The sequence below is a fragment of the Thunnus thynnus genome, chromosome 22 (genome assembly GCF_963924715.1).
Source record: "Thunnus thynnus chromosome 22, fThuThy2.1, whole genome shotgun sequence".
In the NCBI taxonomy this organism is placed as follows: Eukaryota; Metazoa; Chordata; class Actinopteri; order Scombriformes; family Scombridae; genus Thunnus; species Thunnus thynnus.
The window spans coordinates 9,414,025-9,426,756 of NC_089538.1; the positions used below are offsets into that span (position 1 = coordinate 9,414,025).

At 45.7% G+C, this 12,732-nt stretch overlaps 1 protein-coding gene across 8 annotated transcripts in view; it reads right to left on the bottom strand.

Moving 5' to 3' along the window:
• LOC137175074 (nuclear factor 1 B-type-like) overlaps window positions 1-12,732 on the bottom strand; it is a 69,588-nt gene that overhangs the window by 26,276 nt on the left and 30,580 nt on the right. For all 8 annotated transcript variants that reach the window (XM_067580721.1, XM_067580722.1, XM_067580716.1 and 5 more), the window contains exon 3: window positions 1,262-1,318. In XM_067580721.1, the coding sequence (XP_067436822.1) occupies window positions 1,262-1,318 (57 nt within the window). The remainder of the gene's footprint in view (window positions 1-1,261; window positions 1,319-12,732) is intronic.

Here is a 12,732-nt window from a genome sequence, read left to right on the forward strand (position 1 = left end):
TCCACCTTAGAAAGTCATTTCCAGTAGTATTGATATTAAGATTATTTGGGAACTGTAAGATTTGCTCACTCTTTCCAATGTAAATAAACTGTTTTAAGACTTGTTTGAAATCATGACGCTGCTCTGCAAACAGACCGTTTTGACACAGCCAAATTTTTTTCCCCCCCCTGTTCTTAAAAAAAAAAAAAATCTTTAGACTGAATGTTACAACAGATGATTTATTATAATGTATATTTTTTGCAGTGTTGAAACATCCGGTGCGTTCTGTACAGTGTATGACCTGCCCGGGACTTGGCAACACTAATCAGAGGCCGTCAGTCAAGTAAAACAGCCAGACAAGTTATTGACACCCAAATGACTCTGGCTTGACTTTGATGCCATGCCAAGGGCACTCGGGCCGTGCCAGAAAGATAGGCGGGCGGCTCCATTGGCACCTACAAAGCCTAATGCCTCCAGTGAGCCTACGGCTTTTGCGGGGAACTGTGCCACTGCCGAGGGCCTCCCAGGCCTGAGTCATTGGCTCACTAGCATGTTTTCCTTGGCACCCGTATCGGCAGAACCTGCTCTTGAGGTAGAAAACTAATTATACTTCTCAAACTATTTTCATTCCAACATTGTGACGACACAGCGCAGGTCAGTCCAGGGGAACAACAGCGCTGTCAGAGAATAAGACTCTCCACACCTCTGCTTTGCTGGCGCACCTTGACTCACTCAGCTACCAGCCAAAAAGGTGCAATCTGCATTTTCACTCCAGGTCTTTAGTGTCTCTGTCGACTTTTTTTTTCTTACATTGTGTTTGACGCCGCCACTGCGATGATGACAATTCAAATTTTATGAGCTAATCAAATTTTATTCCTGCACAGTCCATGCAAAGTTAAAAACTACGGCCTCAGCTAGCAGATGTCATACAGAAGTGGAATAATAAACTTGTCTAGCTTGTATTGATAGTCCCTTTTTATGCGGCTGAAGTACTGAGGTGTTCACTTTTTAAAAATCGAATTAAGCTCAACATCCCGTGTTTTTGTCCCCTGCTTTTTACGTATTTGTCAGCGGATCACGTGGGACAAAAAAAACTTTCTTTCTTTTTTTACAGTGAAGGCATTACAGTATAACCTGAATGTCACAGAGTTCACTGCAGATCAACACTATTTAAACTAGGTAAATTATGGTGTACATAAGCCGCTGTACAGTGGGCGAGCAGCAGGCGAACAATAGAGTGATGACAGGAGGGAGGAGGGAGGATGACTGGTACTGTACATACCTGGAAGAGGGTTCTTGCCTGGCTCATTGTTACTGGGACTTCCTGACTGCTGCGAGTCTGCGAACACACAGAGAGAGGGGAGGGGGAGGGTGGGGGCCTTAGTACAGCAAGAGCACAACAACATACCATCTTACTGTAACGTTGCTTTCTTGTCGGTATTGATAATTCCCATAATACTCTGTAACTTAGATAAAAAAGAAAGTAAATCAAAACTTTTTACTTTTACAGGCGCTTATTTACCCTGACTCATTGTTTGTCTCACACCTTTAGCCTTCCCCAGTTAACTCCTGTCAGGACACTCGACATGACAAAGTGCATTTCAGGACCCACGTATTTCCTTCCTGGGTGCCTAAATGTTCTCCTTATCTACCGGTCAAGGAGAGCGTACCCGCTATGCATTAAACAAGACAGTTTTGTTTGAACAACATTATCATTAATGGGAGAGAGCGAACCCAAGGAAAAAGCTGCATCTGACACAGGATAGCCTAAAAGTTTTTTAGCGGCAGACCGCTGTGTAATTTTTCAAAGGGGCTGGGGGAGTGTTGAGGGGTTGGGGGGTAGGGGGGGGGGTACAGAATGTGTTCGGTCCTGCTGTGCAAGGTACGAGCACAGAACAAAACGTGGAGAGAGGAGAGAGGAGGGGCGGGGAAATACAAGGAAACATGAGTGGAATTCTTTCCACCGGCAGGCTTCAGTATGAGACGGCCCGGGCTGACGTCTTTTACCTCCAAGCCTCACTAGGAGGGAAATCTATCATTCCTCAGCTATGGTGGATCACTAACAACTTTTTTTTGTTTTTTTTTAACATCATGCAACACAGACTGTTGTGAAACATCAAAATAAACGGTAGAAATCACTGTCAGATTTTAATCCGAGCATACAGTTTTGGAACATATGTTTTGGTGCGTGTTAGAAAGAGAAAAAAACACAACTTAGCAAGGCCTTGCAACTGTACATGCTGCAACACTGCAACTGCTGCCGTGCCAAGCAGTGAGCGGCAGCGTCTGAGTGGACCCCCATAATGATTCAAACGGGCCCGAGCCCACACATGCCCTGAGACAGAAAGAGCCCAATGAGAACCAGCAGGGAGATTATCATCTACGCCTTTAACAAGAGAAAGCCGAGACAAGAAGCGAGAGACAGTGAACTCAGATACCCTCGCCTTGCAACAACACCCCTTTTCCTGCCGCAGCTCTCATGAGCTGTGTTACAGAGGCAACGCAGAGAGGGAAAGAGAAGGAAAGGGGGGGTGGGGGTGGGAAGGGGGGGGGGAGAAAGAGAGAGAGAAAAGAAAAAAAGTTGAAAGATTTATCCCTTTCTTGTTCTCTCTCTGTGTCTCTCTCCCTCTCTCTCTTGTTCCCCCTCTCCTAAATTTGACTATTAAACAGCACTGCAAAAACAGAATGTTCTTGGCCGAAGCTCAACAATGACAAAGTAGGGAGGGAAGAGGACCATACGTTAAGCAGAAAAAAAAAAAAAATCCCCTCTTTCAGTATGCTTGGCCCTAAAAATGTACGAGCAACACGCAAGTTACGGTCTTATAGTATATCTCTGTTCTGCTTCCCAAAAATGTAAAAACATAAGCTTGACTTATGTTTTCTCATCATGTAGTCCTACAGGTTTAGGAGGCTCTCTATTAAATCTCTCCTATTCATGCACAGAACAGTTTGAAGATATTTGAAGCAGTTAGGGCTGTAACTAACAATTATTTTCATTGCTGATTGCTTCTGACTGACTGAAATGCCAAAAAATAATGAAAAAAAAATGCCAATTACAGTTACACAGAACTTGAGATGTTGTCTTCAAATTTCAAAAATTGCTTCTTTCAGCTTAGAAACAGTCCGTAACCCCAAATATATTCAACTTATAAAACGTAGATATAGAACGGAGAAGAGCGGCAAATCTTTAATCTTTAAAATTTTTAGCGTTTGTCTTCACCTGGACAAAGAATCAATTATCAAATTTGCTGCGGATTAATTGTCTATTAATCGTTTCAATACTAAAATCTGCATTTTATTATAAGTTGAACCCTCAGCAAAATATAAGTTTCCTTTTCCATGCACCAAATGGCAGTGAGTCCCTTTAGTTGCCCCCTACACACACACACACACACACACACTCACACACACACACTTACACATAAACAGAGTGTGTTAAGCAGCTTTTGTGGGCGAGTGGAGGTTTGTGTGGATTTGGCACAGCACATGTCCATAAAGTGATTGCGGGGAGCTCAGTGGCCTTGTCTCCCCGTCCCCCCCCCCCCCCCCCTCCCCCCTCCTCCCCTCCCTGCCACTTTCAGAATCATCCATCAGTCTAGTTACAACTGCCAACTCTACGCTCACTCCCTGAGAACTGCTGAGAGGGGAAGAACGGGCAGGGGGAGTGAAAAGAGCACCGGAGTAGAGATGAGGTAAACATTGAAAAAAAAAAAAAAAGGCGCTGAGGGGAGGAAAAGGAGCAAGGAGGTGGAGGTGGGAGAGGTGTGCCGATTCATTTAGATCGGATCACAGTTTTGTGTTTTTGTTTCTTTTTTTTTTTTTCTTCGTCTTCCAGGGCTGAACAGGCAACCATGACAAAAAGAGCAGATGGTCGTGGCAATTAGAGATCCCAGGCAGCATCTTCCAGCATGAGGCCTCACTGTAGCACCAGGAGAGACCACCTGGATGACTCAAGGTGGGATGCAAGCATATGGCGCATCTGCCAGGCCTGCACCGGAGCTGGAAACACCTCCCCTATTGCATTACATTTTACCTTTGACCCAAGAAGGGCAGCTTCAGGCTCCTTCTTCCAGGGGTGATTATATTGTTTAGAACAGCGCACATTTGTCAGGCTGTAGGTGTGCTGGTTTTATCTATTAAACACTTTATTTACAATCCAGTCACTCAACAGGTATCTAAATAAAGCTTATTTTTATTTTTTAAAACAGATAACTCTGGACTATAAAAGGTTGGATATGAGTGTTGGTATTTTACAGTGAATTTTAAAAAAAATAAAAGTTCAGAAAGTGGTTGAAACAGAAGTGGGATGTTAGGGCCTTGGGTCTGGTATCTGCATCTACAGTGCATTCAGAAAGTATCATCTATCTACTCTCTACACCCCATAATGATAAAGTGAAAATTTTTGCAATTTTATTCCAAATCTGATCATTTCACATTGACATAAGTATTCAGAGCCTTTGCTGTGACACCTAGATGTTTAGCTCAGGTGCCTCCCATTTCTCTTGATCATCTTTGAGATGTTTCTACACCTTGATTGGAGTCCACCTGCGGTAAATTCAATTGATTGGACATGATTTGGAAAGGCACACACCTGTCTATATGAGGTCTCACAGCTGACAACGCGTATCAGAGCAAAAACCAAGCCATGAGGTCAAAGGAACTGCCTGCAGAGCTCAGAGACAGGATTGTCTCGAGACATCTGATGCATCTCTACTGCATTTAAGGTTCCCAAGAGAACAGTGGCCTCCGTAATTCTTAAATGGAAGAAGTCTGGAGCGACAAGGACTTGTCTCTGGTCTGATGAAACAAAGATTGAACTGTTTTGCCTCAGTTCTAAGTGTCATATCTGGAGGAAACCAGGCACCGCTCATCACCTGTCCAATACCGTCCCAACAGTGAAGCATGGTGGTGGCAGCATCATGCAGGGACTGGGAGACTGGTCAAGGTTGAGGGGAAAGCTGAATTAAGCAAAATACAGAGATATCCTTAAAGAAAAGCAGGTCCAGAGTGCTCAGGACCTGCCTAGGACTGGGCTGAAGGTTCACCCTCCAACAGGACGATAATTACTAAAAACACAGCCAGGACAAGGCTTCGGGACAACTCTGTGAATGTCCTCGAGTGGCCCAGCCAGAGCCCTGACTTGAACCCAATCGAACATCTCTGGAAAGGCCTGAAATAAATAAATTTGCAGAAATTTTGAAAATTCGGTTTGTCATTATGGGGTATTGAGTGTAAGCTGATGAGGGGGAAAAAATGAATTTAAGCGATTTTTAGCATAAGGCTGCAACATAAACTGTGAAAAAAGTGAAGGGGTCTGAATACTTATTGAATGCACTAAAAGGTGTCCTGTGCAGAGGCCCGTCCAATCCGATAGTCTTCAAATAAACAGTAGTGTAACCTGTAAATAAACAGTTGTGGTCGAGGAGGCTGGGCTTTGCCCTGGGAGCTTGGCAGGGCTTGATCACAGGGCCAGACACCACACACACACACACACACACACACACACACACATAAACACGCACGTACACACACACAGCCCTTTTCCAAAAACAACATTTCTTGGCACCCTCCGTCCCTGCCACTTGTTTAAATAAACAAACCAGTTCATGAAGGAAGTGAAAAAACAGTACCACGTATGAATCAGATTATCTACTGTTACTCAGCAAAAAAAAAAAAAAAGCAGGGGGAAAAAAAGTAGCAGAGGGGGCTTGTGGGTATTTTGGATGTGTCCATGAGTTCTTACACCTTCTTGTCCGGTGGGATACTTATCATACCACTGTAACGATTAGGGCAATTAGGGGTAATGGCAACAGAAATCTGGCTCGGCAAGAAAGTTTCTCAGTGCTTGTGAGGTTTCTCCACGCCCAAGTCTGTTACTCGCCTGGATTTTATAATCACTAAAACACTCACACACACTCTCCCTAACCCACCCTCTCATTTTTTGGCATGATACCCATTCTGTTCCCACTAAATTGCGGAACACACATGCACATACACACACAGTGTGGATTAAATTAGCCACATAGTTTGGGAAACTTTTTTTTTTTTTTTTTTCTGACAGCGGCGGTGCACGTTTACTAGCCCGCAAACACTTGCAGACACGTACAGATATCCTCCACAAAAAAACAGTGCGCACGCGCGACACGCACACCCTGCAGATGCATACCGCTGTCGACATTTCAGGAGGAGAAGCCTGTCTGGCAGCCATTTTATGCCGAGCGGGGTTCTGTGCACATGTATAGCACTCTGGCTGCCAGAGGCATGGGTCCCGAGCCAAGACGCATTTCAGCAGCCTGGGGAGGCGAGGGGAGGGGAGTGTGGAGGAGAGGTGGAGAGGGGTGGACTCCCGGAGAAGTAGGGAAACAGAGAGAGGGAGAGGGGCAGAAAATATCAACCTAATTACGGAGCAGCTCCAATGCGTAATGTTTCGACAATACAGCTGCTCCTGAGTAAATATTTGATGTGGCCGAGCTCAGTGTCCTCCTGCTTTTCTTTCCTGTTCTGCTGCAGGAGACTCCAGTTGGTCCTTCCTTGAAAATGCACAGCCGAAATATGTGTGTGTGTGTGTGTGTGAGTGTGTTTGTGTGAGCACCACGGGGTCATGCAAGTCTTGACAGTATACATAAATGACTGTACATGCATTGGTATGTAATGTGTGTGTGTCCGCGTCCTTCCCCGCTCCTGGTTTCTATCATTCACAGCTTTGTCGATGACCTCACACTACTCGGGCTGGCTTCCAGCAGCCAGCAGAACCTGCTCTCTTCTCCAAATCTCTTTCTTTCTTGTCCTCGCTATCTGTCTATCTCTGTCCCTGTGCCTGCAACAGTATCCGTCCTCTATTGTATCTTTTCATACCCGCCTCTGTGTATATCTACTATTCGGTGTATCCGTGGCGATATCTTATCCAGTGAAAAGTGCACACTGTATCTATTTTCAAATTTCTTGATTTTTTTTTTTTTTTTTCTATTTCTTTGCCAATATCTCGCCTTTCTTTCGCTTTCCTCCTGCTTTTTCTTTTAACGTTTCCATCTGTGTTGGCGCTCCCCCCCCTCTTTTGCCACCTATTTTAATGCCCTCTCTCTCCCTCTCTCTCTCTTTTTTATCTCTTTGTCTCTCTATCTCTCTCCTCTCTCCCTCCCTCACGCTTTGTTGTCTAAACAAAGTGGCCTTTATCAGGATGAGCCGCAACCCAAACAAGCCAAACAAAAGATATGGGCGAGGAAATCTGCCCGCAGAAGAGGGAGGATCTTATCGTGCCAGCCATTGTGTGCCAGCCTGCCAACTGGCGATGCCCCCCGCCGCCGACCCCCTCCTCACACACACACACACACACACAGAGCAAATTCTAGCATCTCAGCCCCCCCCCCCCCCCCCTCCCTTCACCCCCTTCCACCCGGACTCATGCATGGCATTCTGCAAAGGGCTGGCACCTGACCTGGCCTAAAGGAGAGTGATATTGACGCCGTGAGTGAAAGGAAGACAAATGCTGCAGCCAAATGAGGCGCCATCTTGGGGTGTCTCACAGGGAGGATGAGCTCTGACAGAACAGCAAATTAAAAATGTAATAATACAAAATAAGCACCTGGTTTAAGCGTTTACCTGTGTGTGGGAGGGCTGGGTGTTGAACTTCAACACTTTTTGAGTACCAGATATTGAAAAATTGGTCCAAAAATGCTCGGTCATCTTCATTGTCCAGTTTATTAATTCATTAATTAGCTATTCCCTCATTTATATCACAGTTCTGCTCATTTTGGACTGTATTTTATTCTGAAGAGTGGTTGTACGGCTATGTTGTGTTCAGACAAAATGAAATATGTGAATTTGAGAGGTTTGGCTTATTTTGTTGAATAAAAAAAGGAGAGTTTCTAGTATTGATACCGAAACTCAGGTACTGTATTTGTACTGGCATCAAAAATGCTCATACGATACCTAACCTGAGTAAGTACTACTTTACAAGTCAGCCACAGAGTCAACATCTTGTCTTATAATGTTTATCCAGATTTAATTTTGCAAAAATCTTTCCAGCAACAATATTCAACTTACTTTCTAATAATTCACAGCCTCTTTCATGCATTATTGTCGGATTTATAATCAGCGATACCTCTGCTCAGACAGAAACGCATTGTATTGTGTTCCCTTTGACAAACTACGACTATGTTCCCCTGATGGTGCCTATACACTGTGTGACACTGTAATGATTATCTCATAATTGGAACAAGGCAAGTATTTCTTATTGGCTTGAAGGAGCACCTGGTAATCCAGATAGCTACCCTATCAAATGACTGCCTCTGATGGGGAATGCAGGTACAGTAGGATGAGTTACACACACATGCACACACACACACACACAGAGAGACGAAAGAGAGAGAGAAAGGCACACAGAAAGTGAGAGGGGCAAAGTTGAAACGTCTGTGAGAACAATGACATTTTGCCTTCTTTTCTCTAAGACAGACACCACAGACTTGTTCAATAGAGCAGAAGGGGAGACACACACACACATACACACACACACACACACACACACACACACACACACACACAGTAGGACTGTCAGGGTTTTGAGACTTATGGAATCAAGTGGGATCCCAGCCCAGACAGGAACAATGAGAAGCCATATAGTGTGTGTGTTTGACTGTGTGTGACCCAGCTCACTTGTATCTCTCTGTGTAAGTGTACATCTCTCGATGCGAGCGTGCACATGTCTGCCGCCAGCCTCGGTGTGTATGGGCGTGCGCGCGTGCGTGGATCATCAGTGTGTGTTTGTTTCTAATCGGTGCATACTAATGCTGGTGAAGAGCGGGCCCTCTTTCTCTCCACCGAGTCTCTGTGCCTTCTCCTCCGTAAACTCTCACGGCAGTGAAAAGAGGAGAGCATTTTAACCGAGCCGGGAGGACAACAGGCTCCTCATTGAGGTCACCAAACAGTGTGGACGGGGAGGGAACGCATTCAGTGGCGAGTGGGCCTTGAACAAGGGACTGAATGGCCTGACGGATCATTAGCCACACCGGCCCGGGAGAGGAGAAGGAAGAACCTGGCAGGCACAAAGGGATACACAGCCACAAAACCAAGGATGCAGCTGAGGGTTAACCCATCCAAATTCAACTTCCGCACCTTTTAATTTGTGCAATAAAGTTTACCCACCTCCCCGCGGATGCACACATCAAACGCGAGCACGTAAGCAGTCGGCTTGGCGCGGCACACAGCAGCCTCCATTCATGTAGTCATGCTACATGTGCACACACACATTGAGTTCACACACACGCTGACATGCATGCATGCACAAACAGGGGCACACACCCAGCGTCCCGCGGCGAGCTGATCTGTGCTGTACATGTGCGATGCAGTCAGCGGCCGAGCTGCAGACAAACTACACAACACAATGTGACACAGTGGCTCATCTGTCCCATGAAAAATGAGCAAGCTGGCCTCCAGTCAGCACACTGCGCCCCACTTAATGTTTCCACCTCCTCCCACTCTCTCTCTGTTTGTCCTTTTCTCACAATGTGGCCTTTCCTTTCGCTTTTTTATTACATTCCTATTTTTTTTTTTCTTTTCCTCTTTCTGTATCCCTTTTTATTCTTTCCATTCTTGTCACTTTCCTCACAGCTAGCAGAGCAAACTTTTTTATCTCCTTCGCGGCACCTGGAAGCCTCCATTGCATTAAGTGAAGTTTAGCGGTGAAATTACGCGATTAATTTGGTGGATTTAAATAAATTAGTTGATAGGCAGAAAATGTGATCATTTTGATTATCTTATTTATAGTTTAAGTCATTTATTATGTGAAAAAAGGCCAAATGTTTGCTGGTCTCAAATGTGAAGATTTGCAGCTTTTCTCTGTTTTGTAAATTGAATATCTTTTTGGTTTGGGAGTGTTGATTGGTCAGAACAAGCAATTTGAAAGCTCACTTTGGGTTCTGGGAAATTGTGATGGGCATTTTTGACTCTTTTTCTGACATTTTATAAACTAAACAATGAATTGACTAATCAAAAAAAGATGAATTGATAATGAAAATAATTGTTGGTTACAGGCTTAAAACTGTTTACACTTGTAACACGGATTCGATGATTCTCCATAAGTGTGGTCTCATCATTAACAAGTTTAATCAGCATCAAGTCTAGCCTGTGAGAAAAAAGAACTTTGCATCTGTGTTGAAACAATGGGCCCATCAATGGCCAACCTCGGCATCTTTTTGGTATGCACCAAACAAACAATTAGCTTTGTTGCGGCGTAATTGACTGGCAGGACCGGGTGGCATTTACATTCGCCCGCTGTTGCCACCCTGCCATTCAGCGTGCTGGGGTAAAAAAGAATAGGTCCATACGAGGGTGGAAGGTTGGCCACATCTCTGTGGTTCGAAGACACCGCTTTTTTTTTTTTTTTTTTCTCCACCGTGGCAAACTTCCAAGCAGGAGCGTTTTTTTTTGTTGTTTTTTTTTTTAAATGCACGGCTGTGGAGGAAGGAGGGAAGGGAGGGTGGAGTGAGGACGAGACTATAGATTTAATTATGCATGCGTGTTTTCTCATTCATTGTAGTGGTGGGAAGGGGAGAGGGAGAGGGTAAGGGGTGTGTGGTGGGAGGGTTGGCGGTGGGGGGGTGGGGGGTGGGATGGGGGGGACAGACCAATGACATTCCGTCGTTGTAGTCCTCCTCCTACGCACACACACACACACACACACACACACACACACACACACAAGGAGCAGTCTGGGAGCGAGCCGCTATGAGGTGACACTCACCGTCTGGAGACTAGCCAAAACAGTCCATTAACTCCTAGCCAGTAGTTAAGAGGAGAAGAAGGAGAAAGGTGGTGGTGGGGAGGGTGGAGAGGAGAAAAGAGGAGGCGGATGAGGGATGGGGAGGGTGTGGGAGGGGGGGGGGGTGTAAGCGGGTGAGGTGGCTAGCCGATGGGTTGGTGGGCGGAGCATGTGAGGGGGGAGAAAAAAAAAAAGGAGAGAGTCTGAAGTCTTTCAGGATGTGAGGGTGGGGGGTATTTCTGCAGTTTTGTAGTTGTGAATGAATCAGCGGGGTGGCTGGTTGAGGGGGGGGTTGTGCACGAGCGTTCACTGTCGGCGATTATGCTCTGTGGAGGCAGCTCTTGAGGAAAAGTAAGACTGCGTGCGTGCGTGTGTGTGTGATGGAGTAGAGGTGGTGGGGTGGGCGGTGGATGCAGCGAAAGAGAGAGGACAAGGGAGATAGATCCAAAACCCCCCAGTCAGGCAGACAGACCTTTGACAGAGGAGCTCTGTGATTCGCCTCTTTCATCTTCAGAACCCCCCTATCCAGTCGGATAATTATGAGACAAATGCACCGGACCCCTGCTGCTTGAGTGGCAATGGGCATGGGAGGCCAGAAACACAGAGAGAGGGTTCAAACCTGCACGTCTCGACTGGTCCGGAGGGAGGGGGGACAGAGGGAATGAGAGATGGAGGGGGGTGTTAAGGGGTCTGGGAAATTCCCCACTCTCCCAAGAGAGGCAAGTTGGCCCACAGATCATAGTTCAGGGACAGCCTGGTTGTGATACTAGCGAGGCTTAACTGGTTTTAGCCGCCAACTTCCTTTCAACCTCCACACATGTACACATACACACACACACACACACACAAGCATGCAGTTTAGAAAATTTTGCATTGTTTGGTTTTCAAACGTACCTTTCTGAAAAACATCTGAAACACACTCCCCGCTTTCTGACTTGCAGCTGGCGGAGTTTTCTCGTGACTGAACCAGTTCACAACATGTTGTTTTATTAATGTATTTGATGGTGCTCTGGTTTGCACTGATAAGGGGGCACAGTTAGGAACTGCAGTGATACCTACATCTTTATCTCACACCAACCACGCTTCTACCCTACCAACGCCCTAAAGCAAACATGCATGCAAAATTCAATTATATTTCCCTACAAATTCCACTGAAAATCAATTTGCAAATCTGTAAAACTACTTTGAATTCAGAAGTGATTTATGTGAGAATAGTGTAAAATAAAGAAAAAGAACAAGCAAAATAAGCTCTTATTTTATGTCAATAGTTTTTTGGGGTTTTGATATTTATAGATGAAAATAACATCTATCAGTTTCAGAAGCAAAGTCACTTGATTTTAACTCAAGCCTGTGTAATGTGTGTCTGTGAGGTCTGTGCCAGTGATGTGTCAGTGATTGTCAGCGCTTACGACGGCGTCGGGCCACAGCCAAGAGGAGTTCCCACTGGCGAGAGCAGCAGGCCGAGCCAGGGCGACTGGGTGCTCCCTCGCAGGGCAAAATGGCTCTCCTCCAGCTGGGCGAGAGGCCACCGAGGATCCCTGCCACCCATTGCCACTGTTTGCACTCCCTGAGCTCTGCCAGGCGAGCAGCGGTAAACGCACACAAACACACGCACACACTCACACACACACACGCGTACACACACCTTAAAACTGAGGACGTGAAAGGAATTATCCGATCATAGAATGCCACCACATCTAAGACCAGATCTTGGCCCAAAACAGACAAAGAAAACAAAGCGCGCACTCAGTCAGACGATTTTGCTGGCACTGCTCCCCTGGAACGGGACATAGGGTGGAGAAGGGGGGAATCAACCACAGAGTTTAATGTGTCATTACAAGCATAAAAACAGACTACTGACATTGCCAACAGATGTCGAGCCAGTTTATTTTTGCCATTACAACTCCAGTAGGGAATGAAGCGGCAGGTGCAAATGAGCAGTCTTATAGCTTTCGTCTTTACTATCCAGGCTACTGTTGTTGCATCATCATTTCTCC